Genomic DNA, 27,007 nt, shown 5'->3' with positions numbered 1-27,007 from the left:
TACCTGCAATCCTAACTACTCCGGTGGCTGAGGCAAGAAGATCTCAGGTTCAAAACCAGCCTGGGCAATTGGGCAAGACTCTATCTTAGAATGAAATCTAATAGAAAAAGGCCTGGAGATATACTTAGTACTGGCGGGCAGTATCTCAGCTTGTCCCTCCTGTCACGGCACATCGGCCTCCCTGTCCTTCCGTATCCCTGAGATTTCCCTTGGGGACTCTTTGGAAAACATCTCCTAGGTACTTTATATCTCCAGATGATAATACAAGCATCTCACACAGACCCTGCCAGGCAATAGTAAACAAGAAAAAGTCCCTGCTCGTGGGTAGATATTCTGAAGGGGAAGAAAAAACAATAAGTAAAACATCTGGGGGGGGGGCTTGGTTTGGTTTTGGTGCTGAGGATTGAACCCAGGGCTATAGCACCAGCTTATTTTGTTTTATTTTTTTGAGTAGATTTTGCACCCTGCATGTGGTGGTGCATGCCTGTAATCCCAGTACTCAGGAGGCTGGGGCAAGAGGATCGCTGTGAGTTTGAGACCAGCCTGGGCTACAAAGTGAGCCAAGGACAGCCTAAACTTCATTGTGAGACTGTGTAAATCGGCACACACACACACACACAGAGTGAATGGGTCTCCCTAAATTGCTCAGGCTAGGCTTGAAATTGTGATTGTCCTACCTCAGCCTCCCAGAGTGCTAGAATTATAGGCATGCACCACCACACCTAGCCATGTACCATGGTTTATAGCACATGATAAATATGATCTATCGTAAATATTATAAAAGAATAGGGCTGGGGATTTAGCTCAGTGGCATAAGCACCTGCCCGCAAGCATGTGGTGGTGAGTTCGATCCCCAGTACTGATAAAAAAAAAAATATAAGAGAATAAATAAAGCCAAAGTGAAATAGCCATAATGGATTGGAGGGGCTTTCAATATTTAGTCAAATGCCAAGTGTATTACTTCACCCTCTTTTCCCCAGTTGTTTTTCCCCCTCTTGCTAGGGAAAAAAATGGTATTATGTCATAGACCCATAGTTCCTGTTATTTGCTATGAGCATCAAAAGGGTAGAACCCTCTGTGGAGGTGATTATCATGCCTGAGGGGAGAGTGTTGTATTGTGTATTTGCCTGCAATATACACTCGCCACCAGCAGGTATCAGTAAATACAAATGTGCTGCTCACATTGCTGGCAGGACCTGCCATCCCCAGAACCAGCGGCTGGAAGCCAGGAAGAGCTTTCACTTTAATGCAGCTGCAGGACACTTGGTGGGCATGCAAATAAATTCATGAGTATTCAAATGAGTCCATGGACATGCAGATGAGGCCAGGGGGTATGCAAATGAGGTGAAGCCCACCCAGTGCAGACAGGCAAAGGAGAAAACACAGCTAACCTTCTGTGTGGTTGGCTCAGTCTACCCGCCCAGAGCAGCCTGCCGCTGAGATTCACTAGCTCACTGAGAACGCTGTCTGACTGCCAGGACCAGGAACACACTTCAGAGAAGTGCAGATAAAGGGAGGTTTGTCACCTACACACAGGGGCCCTCTAAGAGCACCAGATGCAGGAAGTCCAGCGGAAGCCAGGACAGCTCATCTGTCACCTGGCCCTGCTCCCTTCTCTGTATCCCAGCTGGGTATCCTCTTTGTCTCTCTGCAGCTCTGGCATCCTTTGGGGGCTGGTTTTTGCAAAAAGTTCCTTGAGCATAACACCAGCCACCAGGGCCACCTCGGAGTTACCTCAGGACTGTGATGACCAGTGGCATCGGAATGACCCCCTGGCTGGCTGCCTAAGACAACCCCTTGGTTCATTTAGCTTAGGCCGGTGGGAGTCTTACTGATGCCCATTAGCTGAGATCAGCAGTCTGAAAACTGTTTAAAAATTTCTAGGCAGGGCATGGTGGCACAAACCTATAGTCCCAGCATTTAGGAGGCTGAGGCAGGAGGATAGCTGCAAGTTCCAGGCCAGCCTAGGTTGTATAGAGAGACTCAAAAAATCAAAAATCCTGCCTAAGGCAGGAATGGTGGTGCATATCTGTAATCTCAATACTCTGGCAGGCTGAGGCAGGAGGATCAAAATTTCAATCACACCCTGGGGAATTTAGTGACTTAGTGAGACCTTGTCTCAAAATAAAAACTAAAGAAAAGGACTGGGCATGCAGTTCAGTGCAAAAGCCCTGGTTTGTTTTTGGGTTTGGGGGTGGTTTTGTTTTGGTGGGGGCAGTGACTGATACCAAGCATTCTTTGCTTTTTCCCCTGAAATCAGCTGTACCTCTCCATCCTCAGCCTACACCAGCGTGGCCTTGTGGTTGGAGAGCTATGCAGAAGCCAAGGGCGGAGTGCATGAAAGACTTTCCTCCTGCCTGTAAACCGAGCACTCCAGAGGCTGAGGCAGGAGAATCGCCCAAAGTTTGAGACCTGCCCGAGGTTTAGCTCAGTGGCCCAAGTGCCTGCTTGGCAAACATAAGGTCGTGAGTTCAATCCTTGGTACCAAGAAAAAAAATGTTTTAAAAAAAGTTTGAGGCCGGGGCTGGGGATTTAGCTCAGCAGCATAAGCGCCTGCCTTGCAAACAGGCAATCAAGAGTTCCATCCCTGGTACCGATAAAAAAGAAGACAAAAAAAGTTTGAGGCCTGTGGACTACACAGTGAATTCAGGGCCAATTTGAACTAAATAAGAACTTATCTCAAAAAACAAAAACCTTTTCACTCTGCATTAGGATGGTCCTGGGCGCCCTAAGAACGCATCTCCATTCATCCAGCCTCCCATCCCCCTCCCGGTCTTTCTCTCCAGTTGAGCATGGCCACCCTTGACGCCGAAGTCCCCCTGACCTTGGGCCTGAAACTCTCCTGCCTGACCCAAGCCGAGCACATCTTGGAGCTGCGCCCTGCTCTACAGGGGCAGGGAGTCAGATATGTCGTCGCCCGTGGCAACGGGCAAAGTTTCTTCCGCATGGTGCACCGCAGCGGGCTCAGCTCCCTGCAACTGGGGCCGCGGAGGCCGGGGCCCGGAAAGTACCAGCTGGAGGTGGTGAGCGTGGCAGGGTCCCAGGGCAGTCCACACGGACCTCAGGGCCGGGCCTTGTGGCTGAAGGTGCAATTGCAGCTCCTCTAGTAGGGAGGAGCCTCGAAGGGGCCCTAGCCTCCCTATGGGGGGTTCTGGAACTAGGGGGACTGCTCCCCAGCAGCGATGCGTGACCAGGTCAAACGCCGAAACTCAGGAAGAGCGGCACACCACACTCTGACCTCAGATGACGAGCCCAGCCTGTGCCCACGCCCTCTGCGGCAGCCCAGGGAACTCAGCCACTGTCTTTCCTGGAGACACCCAGCTGCTGCCGGGTACCCCTCCCCACCAGGCCGTGAGGGTCCCCAGGGGCACAGCCTCTGGTCAATCTCAGGCTTAAACTTCTGTACTGCACTGTGGCTCCCCGTGCCCTGCCAGGGACTGGCAGGACACTAGGACGGGTGGCTGGGGTGGGTGGTGGGCGAGGGGCTCCTCCCTCAGGGCAGAAAAGGGAACTCCAGTGTCCTTCTCTCCCAAAGGCAGTGATTCCACTGCTCCCTGTTCGTCCCCCTGGGTCCTGGACCTGGGTCCCAAGGGTGCTTTTATATCTGAAGTGGAGACAATGATAAAATTATTTTGGGTTAAATCAGTCTGTCTTTTGGCAAGTGTTCGAATAAGATACTGCCCTCAGGACTTCCTGCATGGGGGGGGCAGCATCCCAAGGGACCCGTTAGTTCCACCAATGTCACCCCCATACATTTGGCACTCCCCCAGAGCCCGGCAATGAATGGCAGCGGCCGGGACAGCTCATGGCCCCCACTCTATGCACCAGACACCTCTTCGAATACCTTGTAATTGCGGACCTCTTCTAACATCTCATGAAACAGATGTGTCTTTATATTCCCATTTTACAGAGAGGGAAACTAAGACTCCAAGAGGTTAAGTAACTCCGCCAAGGAAGGTCAGGTCAAATGGAAAGCCAGACAGCTGTGCCAGCATGCTGAGTTTTTTGTTTTTTGTTTTTTGAGGCCTCAAACTACCTTGGCATCCCTAAGAGACAGGGGGATGTTTGATTTTCCCCCAGGACATTCTGTGATGTACTGGGACTGAGGCTGACTCCTCTAGTACCTGATCGAGGCCTCCATTCCTATCCCAGCACTTGGGAGGCTGAGGCAGGAGGATTGCTGCAAGTTTGAGACCACCCAAGGCTACAAAGTGAGCTCAAAGCCACCTGAACTGTTTAGTGAGACCCTGCCTTAAGTAGTAAAAAAAAAGGGGGGGGCACCATCCCTGCCTGGACACTGACTTACCTGTGGCCTCTGCGCAGCCAGGACAGCTTGTGGAGAGAGCAGTTTTCCAACTCTTAGCCAAGTGGACCCTCAGAGCCCCAGAAGCTGGGCAGGGCAATGCAATGATGATCCGTTGTATAGATAAACAGCTCCACAGAGACTTGCCCTGGGAAGCTGTGCATTCTGAGGGCTGGGAACACAGATCTGGGGGTGAGGGTGGATCCCATGGGTGCCCCATAGTAAAACACGACAGGTGTGGAAACAAGAACCACCTCAAAAGTTTAAACATTGTGGGCCAGGGCTGGGGGTTTAGCTCAGCGACATAAGTGCCTGCTTGGCAACACAAAGTCATGAGTTTGATCCCCGGTACCAAAATAAAAATAAAAAAAAAGTAGCTCTCTTTATTGCTATGTGTCGTGATGCACTCTGGTAATTCCAGCACTTAGGAGGCTGAGGTGGGAGGATCATTGCAAATTTGAGACCAGCGTGGGCTACAAAGTGAGCACAAGGCCAGCCTGAACTGTATAGCGAGACCCTGTCTCAAAAAGACCAAAAAAACAAACAAATTGTGGGCCACGGATTTAGCACCATGGTGTAGCACTTGCCTGGCTAGCATGAGGTCCTGAATTCGATTGCTGGTAGCCCCAAATACAAACAAACCAAAGACCTGGGTGGGTGGCAGGAAGTCACAGGTTAGCAGTGTGCCAGGGGGTGGGAGTGTGGTCTTCAAGAATCTCTGCCCAACATCTGAGATGAGCATGCACTTCTCAGATGAAGAAATACCAACAGCAAATATAAACATATGAAAAAGTGCTCAGCATCACTGGTCATTTGAGAGAAGCAAACTAAGATTCCATCTCATGTCAGAGAGAATAGCTGTGCTCAAGAAATCAATGACTGCAGGGGCTGTGGGGTACAGAAACCCTTCTCCACTGTTGGTGCAGCCAATGTGGAAATCAGTGTGGAGGTTCCTCAGAAAGCTAGGACTGGAGGTCCCATTTGACCCAGCTAATCCCCTTCTGGGTGTCTTCCCAAAAGATTTGAAAACATCATACCACAGTGATATACATGCATCCATGTTTATAGCAGCACAATTTGTAATAGCCAGATCTTGGAAACAACCTAACTGTCCATCGACTGGGAATGGATAAAAAGATGTGGTGCTTTCATACCACAGAATTACTCAGCCATAAATAAGGATAAACTGGAGACTTTTATAGGTAAATGGGTACAACTCAAGATCATAATCATAAGCAAAATAAACCAGATGCACATGTATAAACATCATATTGTCTCCCTATTGTGAGAAGCTGAAAGAGTAAATAAAATCCAAAGTATACAATAGATATTGTAAAATGGGAAGAAACTTCAAAAGGAAAGACACTGGGATGGGGAAAAGGAAAGGAATGGAAAAAGAAAAAGAAAATACACATATATATGATAGTTAAAAATTGTTATACTACTAATTCCTCTTAGTTCATTGAAAAAGTTTTGTGCCAATATTGTTAAATGCTGATACCTTGTACTCTGAGTAATTTAAAGATCACAATATGCAATGTATTAACTGTTGTTACTCTCATTATTTTGCTTTGAAATTTTATTTTTTTCTCTTTAAAATAAAAATTTAAAAAAAATTTTAAAAAAAGGTCCCTGCCCCCAGATTGATGCAGGTCCCGGGTGACCTTCAGTAAGTAGGGTTGGCTTCCTCTTTCCAGCCGTCCCAGGGCGGGAAGGGTTAGGGGCAGGCGCAGGGCAGCGCGGGTGCAGCGGGTCGTGGAGGAAGAGGCAGCCCCCCCTGGTGCCATCGCAGGGTCCCGGAAGTGCCAGGGCTCGGGGTCCCTCCTGCAGGAGAGGAATTGGAGGTGCTGGGGGCCGCTCTGTCCCTGTCCACCACGGAGCTCCCGAATCCCCTGCGATCGGAGCCGGCGGAGCCTCTCGCGTCCTAACATTTGGTCTCTGACCTCAGTGCCTGGCGCGGGGCCCCTAATTCCTCGGAATTTCCGGGCGGAGAGCAGCGCCTTTTGTTCCTAGGAGGCTGCTGCTGAGTGCAAGCGCTGATTGGAGGCCCCAAGGTTTCCTTTCAGCCCTGGAACGGGGTAGGCACTGGGGGTGGAATTAATAATCCACCCTGCGTCGTGATAAGGCCTCCCTAACAAAGTTTCCAGGCTGGTGAACCCATCTGTGTGCCAAGAGGGCGGTGCACCCCGACTCCACGGGCGGGAGCTGGGCACCCTTGCAGACCTTGCCCCGCGCATCTGTTTTATCAGGCTGTCTGTTCCCCTGATCTTGCTTTAAGCAAGGGGCTGATCAAAACGTGCAGTGTGTGTCTAAACTTTAAACTATTTATTACAGTGAAAGACAGACTGCTGCGGTCTCCCCTCACCATACTCAAAACCTTCCCCTCTTCCTATCCCACCGTTCTTGGCTTTCTGAAGCAGCTGCAGACGTCCTATGTCGTGAGTATCTTTGTGACGTTGATCAAAAATACTGTGAACGCTTGCTGCCAGGTAATATCCAACAGAAAGGCCAGCTCATAAAAACCTCACAAGTGTCATCAGCCACCTTTTTTACTGGTCTGACACTGTGTGACCTCTGGCTCAAAATGACCATGAAAGGGAAATCTGAGTCAGTTCTGGACACGAAGGCAGCTCAACTTAAGACACTCACAAAGGGACAGGGAGTATTTTGAGGGGGATCAGTGGCAATGTGTCTTTTGCTTAGGGGCAGGGAAGATGACCTCAAGAAAGAGCCCCTTGGTTCCTCCTCCCAGCCCCCTACCGCTGCAGCTTCCCATGCAGGGCAAAATCCTTTCAGTGATAGTATTTTTTTTTAATCTGGCCAGGCATGGTGGTACAATGGCTGGAAGCAGCTGGGAGACTAAAGGAACACCAAAAATTTGAGGCCAGCCTGCGCTACACTTGTAGTGAGTGCCAGTGACCTTGTTTTTGTTTTGTTTGCTTTTGGATTTTTAAAAAAAAATTTTTTTTGCTGGGCCTCACACTTGTTAGACAAGTGTTCTATCGCTGAGCTAAATCCTCAGTCCCTATATAGTGAGTTCAACACAACAGCTTGAACTACATAGAGAGACCCAGTCTCTCAATAAATAAATGAATAAATAGATAAAAGCTGGATCTTAAGGTGTGTATCTGTAACCCAGCACTCAGAGGCTGAGGCAGGAAGATCACAAGTTCAAATTGAACCTGGGTAATTTAATGACATTGTTCCTTCTTTCTTTTCTTTTTTTGTTTCTGTTTTGCTTTGTTTTTCGCCTTTTTTGACACAGGGTTTCACTGTATAGCTCAGGCTGGCCTTGAACTCACTTTGTAGTCCAGGCTGGCCTCGAACTTGAGGCAATCCTCCTGCCTCAGCCACCCAAGTGCAGGGATTACAGGTGAACACCACTGCACCCAGTTAATGACTTAGTTTTGAGAGAGAGAGAGAAAGAAAAGAAAGCAAGCAAGCAAGCAAGCAAAACAAAAATCTGGAGATGTAGTTCAGTACAAAGGCCCTGGATTGAATCCACAGTACTGAAAAAAAAAAGTGAACGTTCACTGTAATTTTTTTACCGTATCAGGTATCGCTTTCATCTAGCTCCACCTGACAGCCTTTGTAATATCTTTTATAATAAACCAGTGGGTATAAGGAAGTGTTTCCTCGAATCCTGGAACTGCTCTAGCTGGCAATAGAAACCCAGGAGGTGACCACAAGCATCCTGATTGTGACTAGTCAGTCGGAGGTGTGGGTGGCAACTTACCAAACGGGTGTTACGTGCCAGATGCCTTTTGATTGCTGATTCATTTGCTGGTCACTACAGCCCTGTGGAATAAACACTGCTACTGTCATCTCCACTTTACAGATGGGGAAACTGAGGCTCGGGTGGGTTGCATCTGAGTGGGGAGAGAGCAGTTGTATGCAGACTGGCCCTTCACCTATGGGAACTGGGGCTACCTCCCATGATTTTGTTTGATTTTGTTTTGGGTGCCAGACAGAACCCCTGGCCTTGCACATGCCCGGGCCGCTTTCCACGCTGGGCCACTCCCCAGCCGGTGAGGACTGAACCTTGTAGGACTGCTGCACAGTGGCTCGGAGTGGAGGGAGTTACTCTGGGTTGGGTGAGGTACGAAGGAATGAAAATACTCTCTGCATTCACTGGACCCCAGCAGCTCTTGGCTCACCTGCCTGGTATTGTGCTTGGGAGCTCAGCCAAACCTCATGGGCCGCTAGTAGGCACCACCCACATGAGCAGGCCAGGCCAGCTCGCAGCCAGCCCTCTGGTCTTCAGATGACCGCCTGATCCCAGTCCAGATCCAGAATCGCGCTCAAACCTAAGCACAGGTGACCAAGGACTGAAGGTCCTAGAGTCCTTACCCAGCATTCTTCTTGCCGTTGCCCAGGTGATGCCTCAGCCTGATGGAATGCATCTTGGACAGTGAAGAATTCTCCTTATTCCTTCGGGCCTGTAGGCCTATGGGAGGATGGAGACAGAAAGAATCAGAAATTCCGCCACCATCTCTGAGCCCCGGGGTCCAGCCAGGCCTGGAGCGGTGGGCTGTTTGCATGGATGAATTTCCACTTTGTTTGAACCTTCCCTCTGCAGCCCTTAAGAGCGGCCTGATTCTAAGAGCAGTTGCTCAGGACCCAGCCGGTTGGTTGCTCATTGGCTCTGTCCCCTGCTAGCCAGCAACAGGAGCATGCAGAGCCCCTGGTTTCTCTGGGTTTTCTCTGCAGAGACAGTAAATGGAGAGGACCCCCACGAGGGGAGGGCTGGGTCCCACCCACCTTGGACAGTGACGTTGCTGGCCTGCTGCTGGGACTTCATCTGAGTCCTCAGGACCCGCATGGCCTTCCTCACCACCTTGTCCCTCGGGTTCCCGCACACCACTCTGCCTGGCTGAGGGAAGTGGAATCTACGGAAGCCCAGAGGGTGTGGGCAAGTTAGGGTGCAGAGGTGGGGGATGAGGCCATCTGTGCCCCTCACCGCCACCCCCTGGGGCCTTACTCACATCACGGCTGGCAGATTGCAACTTCCGCTCACCTCCTGCCACCGGAAATACCTGGCGTGGAGGAACACGGATAACCTCAGCGGGGGGTGGTAGGCCAGGCAGCAGTCCTCCGAGACACCTGTGGACACACGCCACCCACGCACTCAGAGCTGTGTGTGTGTGTGTGCTTGGCACACACTACAACACATCTACACCCTGCAGAGGCCAATGACACCTGACCTGAGCCAGGCATGGTGCTACACGCCTGTCATCCCAGCACTCAGGAGACTGAGGCAGGAATATTGCCCTAAGTTCAAGGCCAGCCTGGGCTACATAGTGAGACTCTGGGAGGAAGAAAGGAAGGAAGGAAGGAGGGAGGGAAGGAAGGAAGAGGAAAATTGGCCTGGTTCACTTCTTTTTTTGGTCTGTTTGAGATAGGGTCTTTTTTTTTTTTTTTTGTCTTTTTCCTTTTTATCGGTACGGGGATCGAACTTACCACCACCTGCTTGCAAGGCAGGTGCTTATGCCGCTGAGCTAAATCTCCAGCCCCTGAGATAGGGTCTTGCGGTGCAGTTCAGGTTGGGCTCACTTTATAGCCCAGGCTGGTCTTGAATTTGCAGTGATCCGCCTGCCTCAGCCTCCCTCAATCTCCCAAGTGCTGGGATTACAGGAGTGTACCACCACACCCAGCTTCCTGGTTAACTCTTACCCTTTGATATGGAGACAGCTGCAGGAGCCAGAGGGGGTCCACAGGCCCAGGGTGTGGACCACCAGAGGAACAGCCTCAGATGCTTCCTATGCCCTCTGAGCCAGAGGGCAAGGGAGGGCAGGTCAGCACCCTGACCCCAGGACCATCAGTCCCAAGTCTGATGACCTTTTTTCCTAGAAAGGAGCACCCAAGGTCCAGGCTCTGGTTCTAGGCTGCCCTGTTCCTACAGTGGTGTAGCTCAAATACCTCTCCCTGCTATCACCACCACAGTGACCATGCACGTGACCTGGCCAAATCTGGGAATTCTATGTGAGGTTTATCTAAGTGTCTAGCAATGGCATTTTTTGGAGACAGGGTCTCACTATTCAGCCCGGACTGGCCTTGAACTCACAGCAATCCTCCTGCCTCAGCCTCCTGAGCATTGGGATGTGCACCCACACCTAGCTTGCACAGAAGCATTTAAAGAGCTCCTGTGACTGCTGGACATGTAGACAACACAGAGAGGAACTGGGGTGCACATGGGGAACTCCCGGTGAGCTGGGGAGACAGGGAGGCTGATCTGAGCAAAGGGGGGACACACCTACTGGGGTTGCCTAAGGAGGAGGTGGCGATGGCAAAAAATCAGAAGAAGAGGAGCAGGTGGCAGGAACGGGCAGGGGAGGCGCTGAAGGGCAGGCCTGGTGCCAGCCTCAGTGGGCTCCTCCGCCATCCTGTACTGGTGCTCAGTTCTGCTTCCGCTGCTAGGGGCCAGGCTGTGGAGCAGGGGAGGCCCATCCCCGTGCATCCTGGACCTTGGCCCTGAGGATAGGTGGCACAAAGGGTGCTCCGGAGATCCTCCAGGGTAGCTCCCGCGTGCGCGGAGGGCCACATCCCCCCTGATCAAAGGGCAGGGGCTGGGCCTAGCTCTGATAGTAGGACAATGGAGCCCAGTCTCTTGCTGGGCAAAGGCTAAGCACTGCTGGGAGCTTGGATCCAGGAAAGGGGCAGATGGGAAAGGCAGGGCAGGACAGTGGGACCCCCACCCGGCTAAGGCCCCTGCTAGGCTGTCTGTGGGACCCAGTGGCATCGCCAGTGCCCACAGGGATGCAGCACCCACATCCAGGCTCCTGAGAGACACCCTTTAATTTATGCGCCTGGATCCAGCTGAGCCTGAAGCCGTTGGCTGGTTATTTGAGCCAATAGCTTTCCACTCTGCAGGCTGCATGCCTAGACCTGGCCTTCAATAACCAAAACCCTGTTCTGGAGTGGGAGTAGGGAGGAAGACAGAAAAGCTGTCTCACTACTATGGTAATAGTTCTTTTTTTTTTTTTTCCTTTTGCAGTTCAGTGGATCCCCACGTCTCCTCTGTGAAGTGAGAGTTTCAGATCTCTGACACCCACAAAGCCAAGCTGCAACTGTCAGCCAGGCTCCACAGGGACTTGGGGGCAGGACCTTAGGTGGACCCTACTTCCAAAGATCTCCGGAGCAGCGTGGCTCTCCAATCCTATCCCTGGCTCTGCCCAGCTGGGACACTGTGATGTGTGCAGGATTGTAAATGGCTTAGTCTCTAGGCCCAAGAGACTGCTCTGCTCCCCAAGTCTCTAGGCCACAAAGAAGCCACCATGGAGGGGGGGGTGTCCAGGGAAAGTAGCTCTGTTCTGTCTCCTTCCATGGAAGATGAACAATCACTAGGAATTCCTGCCATGCCACGGACTGCTGAAAGAGGGGAAGGACAAATGCCGAGAGGGGACAGACAGAGCAGGTTCCAGAGGAGGGAGGTAGACTGAGGACAGTACCTTGGGTGTGCATGGCCGGGACCCAGCCTCCCACGAAGAAAGCCACCAGGCAGGCGAGGAGCCACGGGTTCATGGCACAGGCTGGACCTCAAGGGATCACAGAGCCTCCTAAGGAGTGACAGGGACTGGGGAAGACAGTGCAGGCCCTGGGGACACCTGCATCTCAAGCCAGCTCCCCGGCCCTCCGCAGGAGAGGTGGGTGACACCACCTAGGATCCCAAGGACAGAGGGGACCTGCTGCTGGGCCCAGTCGCGGTCCCAGGAGGACTCACCGATGACCACAGGTTTGCAGGAGCTGCGGTGCACAGCCTGTGAGGTATGCAGCTTGTGGGGTGCAGGGGTGAGCTGCACCCTTTATACGCAAGGCCCTACACCCTGCAATGCCTCACCCTTCTCCCGCCCCCTTCCCTCCACACCTGAGACTCTGGACTTCCCCCTGCTGCACAGATAGAGTGAGCCCTGACCCCCAGCTTCTCAAAGGCTGGCTCCCCACGCACCTTCTGGGCCCTTCCCAAGCCTCTTGACCAGTCCCGGTCTCCCCCCTCCTCCCTTCTCTGGCCCCTTCACCCTTACACACTCAGGCAAGCTAGGCTTCCTGCCAACAAGCCCCAGGCCACCAAAGCCCAAGAGGACAACTTTCCCGCACAGCCCCCTCCTAAGCCACCTGTCGCTCTGGGTCCCTAACCCTCATAGTGCTCCTTCTGCACTATAGACTCCTGTGTCACCGCATAGAAATGCCGTTTCCGTAAAAACGAAGCCCGTGCCTGGTGGCCATGGGTGGGGAGGGCACAGGGCGGGAGGTCTGTGATGTGCTAACCCGGGTCATGGAGGAGGGCGCCCCCCCGTTGTTGATGTCACTAGTGGCACCCGTTTATTGGGCCCAGGGCGCGGCGCCCGGATTTTGTCCCGTGGTTTACTGAGAGTGAACCCAGTAAAGCTGCTATTAACAACCGCAGCCATAAAGAGGAAAGATTGGGTTTGAGAGCAAAGCCAAAAACCCCGGTTAATCATGTCTGGGAAGCGAAGCAAAATTTATCCACCAGGCATTTGTTTCTTCTTTCTCTGGCTCACGGCGACCTACTGGGAACCGGGGGGAGTGGGCTGGGGAGGAAAGAGGGGTGCAGGAAGCACAGGGGCCCGGCAAAGAGCTCTCAACTGGTGTTTTGTTTTGTTTTGTTTTGTTTTGTTTGAAACAGGGTCTCAAAGACCCTAAGCACTGTTGCCCAGGTTGGCCTCGAATTCAGGACCCTCCTGCCTCAGCCTCCCAAGTGCTGGATTGCAGGCAGGTGCCGCTGAATACTTTTAACTTTTTTTTTTTTTTTTGCTATTTTTTTCTTTTTTGCAGTGCTGGATAGGGAACTCAGGGTTTGGCGCATGCTCCACTGCTGAGCCACATCACCAGGCCCGCCGTTCTCTTTGTATCGCCCCAGTGCTCACGAATGTGCCTGTCACATTCTGAACCCCTTAGCGAAGATCAGTGCGAGGAGCGGGCGGGATTTATGATGAGGGCGGGGCTAGTGGGTGGAGCCTGACGAATGGCAGCGCAGCTGGCGGTGTGGGCGGGGCTTCTAGAAGTGGCCCGGCTTCATGAATGGGGGTTAGCTCGGGGCGGGGCTTAGCTGGGGGCGGGGCTTGTGGGCGTCGGGTCTGTGCTGTGAGCTTCTCAAGTTCCTAGGCCTGTTACCCTGGGTGGGCGAGGCTGGGCAGACTCCGATTCGCGTGGTTGCGGGCTTGCGGACGCGGCGTGGCGGGCCACGGCCAACCTACCCGCTACGACTCGCTGCCCCCCACCTGCGCAGTTGACCGTGGTGGGTGGGAACTCACCTGTCTGCCCTGCCCTGCAGGGTGGTTGCACCAGCAGCTTTTTTGGGAAGAGAGGTCTCCTAAGGAGTCCCACAGGGGAGGGCGTGGGACTACGATGTGCGCTGGGGACCCAGGTGTCCCAGCGGAAGACAGGGTGCTCAAGGAGACCGGGACCTGAGCCATCTGTAAAATAGTGGATACACCTTGAGACCATATGTTAAATGAAATAAATCAGATGCACAAGCTTAAATATCACGTTACTCTCATATGAGAAGCCCAAAGTATGAAAACTGCCGGGCATGGTGGTGCATGCCTGGAATCTCAGCCTGGTCGCTGCCAGTTCAAGGACAGTTTGGGCTACATAGGAAGTTCAAGGTCCATCTGTGCCACATGATGAGATCCGTAGAAAGAAAGAAAAGATAATAGGAAACCAGATGACAGATCCTTTCTTTGAGAGTGAAAGGAGACCAGGGGATGTGGGGGAAGTGGAGGAGGTGGGGATTTAAAGAGAATTAAGATGTGGTATGTGCACGGACCAACTCCCACAAGGAATGTAACTCTCATGTACCACTGTGTGTACTAATAAAAAAATTTTTTTTTCAAAGCATGGAGTCCTGGGGACCATGGCTGGTAAGTGTGGGAGCCAGGACTTCATGGTCAGGTCTGAACTGGAGGAGCCAATGCCAGTGAGGCTGGCTTGGGGGATAAAATCACCCGCCCTTCTGGCATCCAGTTACCAGTTCGGGTGATGTGGTGGTTCTGGGGATCCATAGCTGCTGTTCAAACTTGGGGGCTGAGGCCACTCCAGAGCCTACGGGTTTGGAAGGTAGGCAGGGGTCTTCTGTTCATACACTGAGCCAGCTGTCTCGGGCAGGAGGGGGCAGGGGCTGGGCAGGACCCTGGGTCCTGGAAGGCACCTCTAGTCAGTGCCCACAGATGGAAGATCCAGCCTGACAGGGAGGACGCAGAGGACCAGAGAGGACAGGTCATTTAATCTTTTTCTATTCCTTTAGTTTTGTTTGTTTGTTTTGTCTTTTTTCCTTTTTTTTTTTTTTTTTTTTTTGGTCTTTCTCATTTTTATCGGTACCAGGGATCGAACTTACGACCGCCTGCTTGCAAGGCAGGCGCTTATGCCGCTGAGCTAAATCCCCAGCCCCCTATTTCTTTAGTTTTGAGGAATTTTTTTTGGATATGTTATGTAGCTCATCGATTGTTTACGAGTGTGTAAACAATCTACAGATGTGTTATTTTTGTGAAAGTTCTGGGAATGCTGATTGGGAAAGGTAGTTAATCAAATTTCACTCTTCTTACATTTGCTGAGACTTGTTTTATGCCTAACACATGACTCTCCCTTGAGAACAGTCATCATGCCCCAGGGAAGCACACGTGTTCTGTAGCTGGAACGGTCTCAGTGTGTGAACTACAGAGTGGTTCAGGCCTGATATTTCCATATTGGTTTTCCATCTGCATGATCTGTCCACTGTAGAAAGAGGGGTGTCGAAGTGCCCTGCTATTATTGTGCTGGAGCCTCTCTCTCTCCCTCTCTTCTTTTAGTTATATTAACATTTGCTGAGATTCCTCAAAGAACAACTAGAAATTCCATTTGACCCAGCTAGTCCTCTTCTAGGTATCTTCCTGATTCAAGTCATCATATTACAGTGACCCATACATACCCATGTTTATAGCTGCACAATTCACAACAGAAGAAAAATCTTGGAAGTGGCCTATATGCCCATCAACAGATGAATGGATAGAGGACATGTGATATTTACATGCGACAGAGTACTACTAAGCTGTAAAGAAGGATAAATTCGGAAGTAGGAAGTTAGATCTTCCAAGGTAGATTTTGGAAGCTGATCAAGAGTTGGAGGGAAGGGGTGGGGAGGAGTGTGGAGGGGAAGGAATTAAAAAAGGAATGAAGATGAATTATGTCCAAGGACAACTCCCCACAGGAATATAAATAATATATACTGCAAGCATAGACTAATAAAAACATTGGTTAAGTATTTGCTGTGTGTATTTAAGTGTTCTGATGTTGAGTGTAACTCTATTTCCCATCGCTAAATCTTCTTGGAGAACTTACCCCTTCATCATTAGATACTCATCTCCTTGGCCTCTCTTTACAGTGTTTGCCCTGAAGTCTATTCTATCTGAGGTAGGTGTAGCTACCTCTGCTCTCTTTTCCTTCCTGTTCGCAAGGGATATTCTTCCTCATCCCTTCGATTTTGCTAATTGTATGCCTTTAAACCAGCTGCTTCTTGCTTTGGTCCAGATACACAGTGGTTATCTGGCAACCAGAGGAGGAGGGAGGAAAAAGATTTGAACAGGATGCTTTGCGAATCCCTGGCCTGCATTCCGGGAAGGCCAGCTTTGAGAGACTTCCTGCCCCAGGCTGACCAGCAACCTCTCTGCTCCAGGGGACAGTGGCAGCAGTGGCCATAGGCAGGGGCCATGGCCATGGGGAGGGACTCAGGCTACGGGTACTGGTGCTGTTTGGCCTCCACCTTTACGTTTCCCCTACCCCTGCTCAAGTGTTTGGGAGGAACAGCTGGGAAACGATGCTTCCTGATACTGGCTCTTTAATCTGGGGCCAGGAGAGGGGTGAAGGGGAGGGAGAGGCAAGGGACCAAGCAGAGGGGTCCTATGGGGCCCTGAGTCACTCTTTGAAGCTACTGCTGAGCTCTGCTTTCCTTTCCACACAGGTTTTCTAAGTCAGTCTGCCTGTCTGTCTGTCTCTCTCTGTGCAATACTTGGAATTGAACCCAAGGCCTTTTTGCTGAGCTACGTCTCCAGCATTTTTTTGTCTTTTTGAGACAGGGTCTCACTGTGTAGTTTAGGCTGACCTCAGGCTCACTTTGTAGTCCAGGCTGGTCTTGAACCTCCTGCCTCAGCCTCCCAAGTGCTGAGATGACAGGTGTGCACCACTGTATCTGCCTCCTGAGCATCCTTTATGCATCAGCCAAGTGCAGGACCATGAAGTGACAGCAATAAGCATGTAGACACATCAGGGCCATTGGAGATGATGTTGCTCAATTCTCACTGAACTCCAGTTTGGGGCTGTTCCGTACTGCGTTCATTCAACAAACACTGTATAAGTGCCTGTTGTATGCCGGGTGTGGAGCTGGGTGCCAATCCTAACCCCACTTACTCAGCTTCAAAGTCTCCTTTCCAAGGAAGCCACAAAAATAGAGACTGTTTCCCCCCATGTTCCACACTCCTTGGGCCTCTTGACGAATGTTGAAGCTTTCTTGTGGGACCTTTGCAGACCCCGGCAAAGAGATCTCAAGCACTCCTTGCTTAGGGCCAACATGCAAGACAAGCAGCAAATGACAAAGTAGGATGCTTTACGTTTTAAAAACCTGAAATCTTTTTCTTTGGGGTGCTGGGGATTGGACCCAGGCCCTCCTGCATGCTAAGCAAGTGCTTGACCAGTGTGCTACTCCCAAGCCCCTACCCACCTGTCTCAATCACCCGGGAACCAGACAGCACCCCTGTGCCCCAGACACTGTGCACCCCGCCACACCCAGCCCTTCACTTGGAAACCACCAGGAAGGCTCCCGCCCAGGCACCCCTGCACCTTCTGCCCTCTGATGGGCCCAGGTGCTTCCCGTGAGGCCCTGCTGGGACAGTACAACCCCTCCTCTGGGACACTGAGAGTACAAAGGTCCTTCCTTTCTCCTCCTGAGTGTGTGTGTGTGTGTGTGTGTGTGTGTGTGTGTCACACTAAAGACTGAACCCAGGGCTGCCCTATGATTGAGCCACATTCTCAGCCCCCCTCCCTTTTTTGACAATGTATCTTGCTAAACTACTCAGACTGGCCTCAAAGTTGTAATCTTCTAGCCTCAGCTTCCCAAGAAGCTAGGATTACAGGCAAAGTGTTTTTTCATTGTCAATCATCTCGTCTACTGGGCACCCCACATCTACATAATCATAAAACCCACATCTACTATCTATCTATCTATCTATCTATCTGTCATCTATTCATTTATCAATACTTTGTAGTACTAAGGATTCAACTTAGGGCCTTCAACAGAGCTACATCTAGGCCCTCTTTTCATTTTTTATTTTTATTTTTATTTTGTACCAGAGTCTCACTAGGTCACCGAGGTTTACAATCTGGGTTTGAATTTAAAATCCTCCTGCCTCAGCCTCCTGTAGTCTTGGGACCACAGATATGCACCACCACAGCTGGCCAACACCTTCATTTAAAAATAGGTGCTGAGTGACATGCAGAGAGCTGGGGACAGAGAGTAGATAACAGCCACACCTCGGGTGGAGCACATGGCTGGTGGGGGATTTTGCTCAGGCAGGCTGAAGGGCGGGGAGGGTGTCCACCAGGTCTCCGGAAGGAACAGCAGCTGGCTGAGCCCTAGAGTTTGAGGCGTTGGTGGGAGGCCAGCAGAGCCGGGCGCTAGAGGGAATCTGGCAGGTGCAGGACAGCTGGGGTGGGAGGTGGGGTAGGGGTGACAGCGGAAGGCCAGGTGGGAGGGGACAGATTATTCAGGGCCCCAGTACCAAACCAAGAAAGGTGACTTTCGTGGAGAGAGCACTACAGAGCTGCTGGTGGCTTTGTTTAGCAGGGGAGGGAAGTTGTGGCCGGGGCTGTGTCCGAGCTCTGCCAGGGTCATGGGGAAGATGCAAAGAGCAGGGCAGGGAGACACAGCCCAAGCAACAGAAGGTGGCAGGACTTGTAGCGTGGAGGTCACAAGCCCCGGGGGCCTCAGATGTGGAGCCCGGGTAGTAGGGTGCACACCAGCCATGCCTTCAGTGCCCACAGAAGGCCTCTGCCCAGCCATCTGTTATATCTGCCATCCCAGCCCCTGGCTTCCGGTCATTCTAAGCACGTGAGTCAAATCTGCCCAGCCATTGCTGGGTGCAGTGCTGGAGAAGGAGCTGGGGAGGGGTGAGTCACACCCCTGCTGTTCCTCTTCGACCACTTCCTGCGCACAGCAGGGCCCTCTGCCTAGCCAGGAGTCAGCTTGGCATGGATTTTATCTCATTCATTGATTCATTCGTTCATTCATTTTTGAGGTACTAGAATTCAAACTTCGGGGAACTCCAACTCTAAACTATATCCCCTAGCACCTTTTAACAATTTTTAGGTACATTATGGTTAAGTCATCTAGGCTGGCCTCAAACATCTTCTTGCCTCAACCTCAAAAGTAGCTGAGATTACAGGCATGCACCAATCATACCTAGTGAGATGCAATTTGTTTTCAAATAATTTTGGCCTATGGTTGTTTGAATCCCTGGAACACAGACCCACAGGTATGGAGGGTTGTTTCTGTTTGCAAGTGATCTGATCTTAGTTAGAGAAAACTCTAAATAATCTAAGCACACATGCAAGATTCAAAATTAATAAATGGAGTCAGCATATTTGTAGGATACAAGAGCAATATGCAGCCGAGCGTGGTGGTTCATGATTTGGGAGACCAAGGCAGGGGGATCACTGGCAGTTCCAGGCCAGTCTGAACAGCATAGTAAAACCCTGTCTCAAAACAACAACAACAACAAAGCAATAAACAAAAATCAATTATATTTTTATATGATATCAATAACCCAAAATGAAAATTTAAAAACAGTTCATTTTACAATAGGATCAGAAAGACTAAGATGCTTAGAAATAAATTTAACTAAGAAGGGACAAGACTAATGCAACAGAAAACTAAAACTGTGGAAAATTGAAGAAAACCTAAATCAGTGGATTGACATCCCATGTTCATGGATTGGGAATCCCAAACTTGTACTCCCTGTTATGGATTATATTTAGATACCACCCCACAAAGCCTCATGTGCTCAAGGGTAGGGGCTTAGGGAGGGGCCGGGACTCTCACCAGTGAATGAGTCCACTGTGCCTTAACAGCTCACTGTGGTGCTGGGAGATGGGGCCTGGTGGGAGGAGCTCCTGGGTCCAGGCTGGAAGGGTCATCTCCCTTCTCCTCCCCTGATCCCTCTCTGCTCCCTGCCGACACATCATGGACTGTTTCTCCTCTGCAATGCCCCTCTGCCATGCTGCCTGCTTTGAAGTCAGCCAACTATGGCTTGAAACCTCTATAAACCGTGAGCCAATAAACCTCTCCTCCTTTTTTTTTTTTAATCCCAGGGATCGAACTCGTGACCACACACTTGCCAGACAGGTGCTTGCACCACTGAGCTAAATCCCTGGCCTTTTTTTTTTTTTTTTTTTGTCTTTTTGAGACAGGGTCTCACTACAGAGTTCAGGCTGGTCTTGAGCTCATTTTGTTGCCCAGACTGGTCTCAAACTCACAACAATCCACCTATCTCAGCCTCCTGAGTGCTGAGATTACAGGTATGTGCTACCATGCTCTGCTTCCTCCTTTAATTTGTAGGTGTCAGGTAGTTTGTCCCAGGAACAAGAAAGTAACTAAAGATATAACTGCATGTATATTTAAGTGTATAAGATAGATGATGATATTACTGAGTTTTGTTGGATCACTGAACAGAACTGTTTGCAGTCTCACTGTTGGAATGTCCGCTTTATAAGCTTTAATTTTGTAACTTGAACAATTATTTCTAAGATGACAATATGTAATCCATTAACTAGTGATTTCCTACTGTTTATTTTTTTTCTGTAAATCTGTATAACTTGTACCCTTTCTCTGCTTTTTTTTTCTTTTTTTTTTTCTTTTTCTCAAATAAAATTTAAAAAAATTAACTAAGACTTTCTCTAGTGATCTGCAGGGTCAATGCAATCTCTATCAGAATGCCAGTGATAGGCATTCTCTCTCTTTGTCTCTCTCTCTCTCTCTTTTTCTCTGTGTGTCTCTGACTCTCTGTATCTCTCTGTCTCTCTCAGAAATGCAAAAACAGATCCTGAAATTCATATGGGGTTGAATTGTCTCCAACAGCAAGTCAAACTAGACAGACTGAGACCCCCAGTGCTGAGGGCTGGTCCAGCCTCTTCTTCCTGACCTGCCAGCGAGAACCCTGTGGAACCCCTGCTCTCCCTGGCTGTCACACTTGGATGTGTGGTCTCCCCTGAGGGCCCCTCACCAGCACCACACCTCATTGGCCTCTGCAACCTGACCTTGCTTGGCCAGATCTTTCTCTGGAGGGTCAGCAAGGTCGAATGGAGAGGGTGCAGAGCCCCTCATTTCCCCCTTCCCCTGACCTGGAAAACAAATTAGAGTGGAGCTGTGGGGTTCAATCAGGGATGGGAACTTTGGAGCACCTTCACCCCACCACCACCCACCCTGGGCTTTTGAGTAGCTGTGGATCTTTTAAAAGAGTTTGAGGGCTGGAGACAGAGCTCAGTGGCATGGCACCTGCCTGGTAAGTGTGAGATTGTGAGTTCAATTGCCAGTAAATGTATATATATATATGTATGTTTTGTTTTTTTTTTTCTTCTCAGGAAGATTTTGAAAGCCACAGGATCAGGCCAAAAAGGGAGTCCCTAGAGTATAGTGTACAACAAAATTTCTGTTTTTACTGAGTGTGGTAGTGTACTGCACGTCTGTAATACCAGCACTTGGGAGGCTGAGGCAGGAAGATCACCACTAGTTCAAGGCCAACCTGGATTACATACTGAGTTCAAATTTAGCCTGAAAAATCTATTTCTTCTTGAATCACTTTAGATGGTTTGCTTTTTTATGAATTAGTTCATTTCATAGAAGTTATCTCATTTTTCAGTTTATTTTTTTTGGTACCAGGGATCCAAGTCATGACCTTGCACTTGCCAGACAGGTGCTTATGCTGCTGAGCTAAATCCCTGGCTCCTTTGTCAGTTTATAGCTGATCATAATATTCTCTTATAACTCTGTCCCTTTTAGTTCTGCAAGGCCTGTAGTTAAGTCACTATGATCATTTCTGATTTTAATTATTTGGGATTTTTTCTTTTTCTTTTAAAGATAGTAAAACCCAACCAAAAAACAAAAACAAAAACAAAAAACAAACAAACAAACAAAAAAAACACAGAACAGAGCCAATCAAAACAAAGCAGGAAAACTGGTACAGAACTTCAAAGCAGGCTACTAGGAAAACAACAATGGCTACCATAGTGTATCTTGTTATTTTCACATTAGCTGTCCATTCCATCAGGTGTAGCAAAATCAAACAAAAACAAAACAGAAGAAACCAATCAACACAGAATACTGAATAAAGCAAAATAATTAATCAGAATAAAGCAAAAACAGTGCAAAACAATATTGGATTTCAAAGACAAGACAGGAGGAAATCCCCCACACTTGCTACTGCATACTGTCATCCTCCCAAGAGCTGCTCAGACCGCTGGCCCCAGGTCAGCATAATCAACCAAGCAATACAGGTGTTTAGTGGCTTTATGCACCTCAGTTGCTGTCGCCTCAGCCTGCCCTCCCAGTGAGTTGCTTACCGGGTGGGGTTTGATGCTCTGACTTTTCCTGAAAGCCGCACAGCTTGTACCACTTGTCAGAAAGGCTGGCTGGTTGGCTTCTTGTTGGATTCTCCCAGTCTTTTGTCTTTCTTAGTCAAGATAGAATTTTGTCAATTTTGTTGATCTTTAAAAGAACCAATTTTCATATTAATCAATTCTTTTCTTGTGTTTTTTATCCCTATTTCTACTTGTCTCCATGCTAATCTTTATTATACCCTTTCTTATTGCTTTAATTTAGTTTACTCTTATTCTTCTAGCTTCCAAGGGTATAAAGTTATCAATTAAAATCTTTGTTTTTTATCTTTTTTTTTGGTAGTCCTAGGGATTGAATTCAGACCTGTTACACAGCGCTACATCTTGCCCCCTTTTAATTTTTATTTTACAGTGCCTCAGGTAAGTTGTTCAGTTGCCGAGGCTGGACTTGAAATTGAGATCCTCTTGCCTCAGCCTCCTAGAGTGCTGGAGTTACAGTGTAAACCTTCACTCCTTTTTTTTTTTTTTTACTTTTTTATCGGTACCAGGGATCAAACTCATGACCGCCTGCTTGCAAGGCAGGTGCTTATGCCGCTGAGCTAAATCCCCAGCCCCATACACCTTCACTCTTATCTTTTAAAAATGTATATAGTTTCTCTCCAAGTGCTGCTTCACCTGTATCCCAGAAGTTTTGCTGTGTTGTATTTACATTTTCATTTACAGTGACTTCTAATTTTCCTTGAGGTTTCTTCTCTCATCTGTTTGGCTTGAGAGGACACAGTCTCTGGGTCCCTTGCCACTTCCTGTCTTGAGACGTGACCAAGTTCGCAACAGCATGGCATTTGCACCATCCAGGGCCTGACTGGAACCTAAACCAGCAGGCGTGACCTGATGTTGGACTTGAACCTTTGAAACTGTGAAGCTAAACAAACCATTTCTCTTTATAAGTCAGTAGTCTCGGGCATTCTGTGGTATAGTGCAAAGCTGTTATAGGTTCTTTGTAGGTAACATATTTTTGCTCTTTTTGGTCTTTTGAGTCAGTGTTTATGTTATGATTTGTGTCTGGATGTCCCCCCAGAGCCTCATGCACTCATGGGGGCAGGCTTCTAGAGTTTGTGACTGATTCATGGTCCAATGCTGGGATTATGGTGGTGAGTGTTACACCCACCCTAGGGTGGGTGTAGCCTATATACAGTATAAGGGACAGTCTTCTCTCACACTCCTCCCTTTTTGCTCCTGTGTTTGCTGTCCTCCAGCTACCATGAACTGTTACCCTCTATTATCAGCCACCTTGCTCTCTACTATCAGCAGACTATGGCATGAAACCTCCACAAACTGTGGGTAAATTAAACCATTCCAAACCTGGCTGTCAGATATTTTGTCTCAGTAATGAGAGAAAACTAACAAGACAGAATTACATACCAGAGAAGTGGGGTCATTGCTGAGACAATACCTGACCATGTGGTTCAAGAGCCTTTGGGAATGGTTTGGAGAAGCTGCCTGAAAGAGTACAGCTGGAATGCCTTAGGCTATTTTGTATGGGAGATTCTGGCCAGAGCTCAGAAGTCAGAAGGCTAATAGAAATCTTGCTGATAAAGACCAGGCTTGGGAGGTTTTTGCTTGGAAAAAGGATTGCATTGGTTGTTGGGAGTCCAGATTTTTTTTTTTTTTGTACCAGGGATCAAACTCATGACTGGGAGTCCAGATTATGTGTGTTATAACTTAGTAAAATGTTTGCCTGTGTTTTGCTCATGTCAAGACTTTGCCTGAGACTAGGATTAAGGGCAGTGGACAAATTAACCTGGAGGAAGAAATTTTAAGGCAGTCTAATTTTGGGGCAATGGCATGGATATTGTTGGGGACTTTAAGCCAGATCTATGTTGTGAATCAAGAGCAAAGAACTCAGCAGGATGATTTAAATATTGTGAGTATGGCCAAGAAAAAAGCTCTAGAAAAGCTGTGCACTGCAAAGATAAAGCTGAGAAGATCTTGATTGCTGAGAAGGAACAGGAAAATACAAAAGATGGCCTCAGAGCAGTGCAAGAAGCAACAAGTCCCACCTTTTGCACCCTCAAAACTGCAAAAGTGAAAGACTTTGCTTTCAGGACAAAGCTGCAGAGCACCAGGTTCCAGAATAGCAGCATCATAGAGAATTTGTTCTTCAGAATTGGATTCAGAATGCCCAGTGATCCAGGTACTCAACCCTTACAGCCAAGAGAGAAGAGAGCCTGGCTACTGCTCCAGCAGACCTTGGAATCATCCATGCGACGCTGGTTTTAGGTGCATGCAGAATGCAAGAGTTTTTTCTTTTCTTTCCCAAATCCATTTTATTTCAAAGAGAAAAAAAGAAAACCAAGGAAAGTAAAATTTCAAACACATCAATCAGGGGGTAACAATGGTGTATACTCTACTTAGAATACAAAAGTTCTGAGGTTAAAAAGGCTTCCATCCAGGTTTCAGAAGGCCTGGGAGGTCAGGGGAAAGGGCAGTGTGTGAAGACGTGAGTGTGACGCCAAAGGTCCAAAGGAGAACCCAGAAGTTTGGAAAAGCCAGGAAGGTGGGTCATCTAAGAAAAGCTGCAAGGATTGAGCAGAACAGACCTAAGGAGAAGCCATGGGAGCTACAACCACCAGAAGTGCCACTGGGGCAGAGTCACACAAGCCTTTGGAGCTCACAACTTACCACAGATTGCTTCAGATATTCCACGTGAACTGCAGGAATTAATGTTTGCCCTGATGGATTTTGCACTTTATTTGTATTCCTGTTTTTATCTTTTGGATGGTAATGTTTATTTTGTACCATTGAATGCTGGAAGTGTTTAACTTTTCATTTGTACAAGGGCTCACAGCTATCAGCTTGCCTTAGATCTTGGGGGAGACTTTCAGCAATGCTGAAAATGTTAGGACTTTGGCAACTCTTGGAGATTGACTAAATGTCTTTTGTATAAAAGATATGCATAGTCTTTGAGGGTACCCAGGGCAAAATGATATGGTTGTGTCTTGATGTTCCCCCCCACCAAGGCTCATGTAATCATGCCATGATTTCCAGAGTTTGTGATTGAATCATAGCCCAGTGCTGGGATTATGGATGTGAGTGCTACCCCCAAGTGGGTGTGGCCTTCATACAATATAAGGGACAAGTCTTCTCTCTGAGCTCTTCCCTTTTTGCTCTTGCTGCTTTTAATGTTTTCTGCCACCATGAACTGTTGTCCTCTGCCATTCTGCCTTGGAGCCAGCCAAGTATGGACTGAAACCTCCATAAACTGCAAGCTAAATAAACGTTTCCCTCTTTTAAATGGGTGTCAGTTATTTTGTTTTAGCAATGAGAAAAATGTAACTGACACAAAGACCTCCAGCATGAACCTTGTGGCCACCATAACTCTGTGAGCAGCAAACTTCTTTTCCTACCTTTACTAAATGGAAAACCTCACAAACTCTAGAAGCCTGCTCCCATGACATGAGGCTTTAGGGGGACCTCCAGACACAAACCATAACATTTTGCCCCTGATCCTCCAAAGACTCTTGAACTTCCTTTATGCAAAAGAAAGAAAAAGAAAGGCAAAAGGCCAAATGGCAGGCTCTTTAGATACCTGCCCTAGATATCATTTGGTTCTTTAAATATCTGCATAAGGTTGTGTTTAGCCAAAACACAACACAATACCAGTTCTCATCTGGGGCTCCCAAAGGAACCTGTCAAGGTCCAAAAGATTGTGCTGTCACCACCTAGCGGGTGGCTGGTTGCCCAGGAATGAAGCTAAATGTCTCACCATGCACAGTGACCTGTCCTCATCACAAAGAACCATCCAGCCCAGGGGTCAGCAGTGTGGTTGAGGCCTTGTGAATGATGTTGCTGTTGGGCTCTTTCTTTTCTCTGTTTGTGTTTGAGATGGGGTTTTGATATGCAGTTGAGGCTGGCCTTGGACTCACTGTCTAGCCAGGCTGGCTTTGAACTCGCAGTGCCTAGGAGTGCTGGCATGACAGGCATGCACCACAAAGCCTGGCTGCTGACCGCTCCCCCCTCCCCCGCCCTTTGCTACCACCCTACTTGCATTTCCTCCATGGACAGTGGAGGGTTCTACCTGCTGACCCTGGCCTTCCAATCCCCACACCCCTAGCTCCCCAGCTGCCATTCTTGAGGCAAGTTAGGTCTGCTTCCTTTTGGCTCCACCCGCTGGGAGCACTGGTGTAGGCTGTGGGCTCCCTACCCCTGGAATGTGAAAGTATCCCAAAATAGCAGCACTTTCTCCTCCCACCAGGCTGTCCAGCTCTGGTCTCTGGGTCCCAGGACTTTGGCTGCACCGGGTGAGGTGACTGTGTTGGAGGTGACGTCCCCGGGGAACCTCTGAGCTATGCTGGGCTCAACCACAGGCCTCACTTGCCCTGGAATTTAATAAGCCCTGGCTGCCCATTTGTTTGAGTTTGTTTCTTATTTTTGAGACAGTCTCACTATGTAGTTCAGGTTAGCCTTGAACTCGTGGTCACACTCCTCCCTTGGCCTCCCAAGAGCTGAGTGCTGGGATTACTGGCATGTGCTACCATGCTTGGCTTCTCTTTTTGTTATATCCCGGCCTCTACCCTACTGGATGTCGCCATACACACTTAGGGTGGGCCCCTCTCAATTGGCTGTCCCATCTGCCAATCAGCTCTGGAACGCCCTCATAGGCACGCCCAAAAGTGTGCTTCACATATTTCCCGGGCATTTTTCAATCCAGTCAAGATGAACTGTCACATGGTGTCCAGTGCCTTGACCTGTGGAAGACCCAGAAATGATTCCATGTGAGGAGAGCTACCTGAGCTCCCCTGAGTGGGCCGTTGTGAAGCCATGTGCTCATCCAGGGTGCACACGAGTGACACAGAGGGGCACCAGGTGCCTAATGGGAGGACAAGGATAATGATGCAGCCCCTCTTCCCCACCCCACTGCCTGCCCCTGGTATTCCCTGTCTTATGTGTCCCAGAAACCACTGCTGTGTCGCACCCCGAGGACGCCCCTGCTTCCCTGGACCCAGGCCTCCAAGCTCAGGCACCTGACTGGAGGAGAGCTGACATGTACCATGGTGAGCCCATAGCCTCCCACAGGCCTGGGCCCTGTCCTCCCCTTCCCTTCCAGAG

General features: G+C 49.3%; 2 protein-coding genes across 2 annotated transcripts in view; one reads left to right on the top strand and one right to left on the bottom strand.

Moving 5' to 3' along the window:
• Fbn3 (fibrillin 3) overlaps positions 1 to 4,687 on the top strand; it is a 58,867-nt gene extending 54,180 nt beyond the window's left edge. The window contains exon 57 of the mRNA XM_063229108.1: positions 2,787 to 4,687. Coding sequence (XP_063085178.1) covers positions 2,787 to 3,107 — 321 coding nt within the window. The 3' untranslated portion in view covers positions 3,108 to 4,687. The remainder of the gene's footprint in view (positions 1 to 2,786) is intronic.
• Positions 4,688 to 5,845: 1,158 nt separating this feature from the next.
• Ccl25 (C-C motif chemokine ligand 25) lies at positions 5,846 to 20,669 on the bottom strand. Its single transcript, XM_063229107.1, has 7 exons — positions 20,569 to 20,669; positions 12,024 to 12,103; positions 9,289 to 9,406; positions 9,065 to 9,192; positions 8,654 to 8,750; positions 8,040 to 8,101; positions 5,846 to 6,127 (listed from the first exon to the last, which is right to left on the bottom strand). The coding sequence occupies exons 1-6, from the start codon at positions 20,667 to 20,669 to the stop codon at positions 8,080 to 8,082; spliced, it is 546 nt and encodes a 181-aa protein (XP_063085177.1). The 3' UTR covers positions 5,846 to 6,127; positions 8,040 to 8,079.
• Positions 20,670 to 27,007: the final 6,338 nt, after the last annotated feature.

The sequence above is a fragment of the Cavia porcellus genome, unplaced genomic scaffold (assembly GCF_034190915.1).
Source record: "Cavia porcellus strain 051 isolate PalLab524CR breed Dunkin Hartley unplaced genomic scaffold, mCavPor4.1 scaffold_17, whole genome shotgun sequence".
Classification (NCBI taxonomy): domain Eukaryota; kingdom Metazoa; phylum Chordata; class Mammalia; order Rodentia; family Caviidae; genus Cavia; species Cavia porcellus.
This window is presented reverse-complemented; position numbering and strand designations above follow the sequence as displayed.

Excerpts from the sequence above, each read along its gene's own strand:
- Ccl25 (XM_063229107.1), bottom strand. The coding sequence starts at position 20,669 with ATGAGGGGCTCTGCACCCTCTCCATTCGACCTTGCTGACCCTCCAGAG. Across the intron at positions 9,407-12,023 it reads CTGCAAACCTGTGGTCATCG|GTGTCTCGGAGGACTGCTGC; the intron begins GTGAGTCCTCCT and ends GTGTGTCCACAG. Across the intron at positions 8,102-8,653 it reads AACGGCAAGAAGAATGCTGG|GGCTGTAGTGACCAGCAAAT; the intron begins GTAAGGACTCTA and ends TTTATTCCACAG.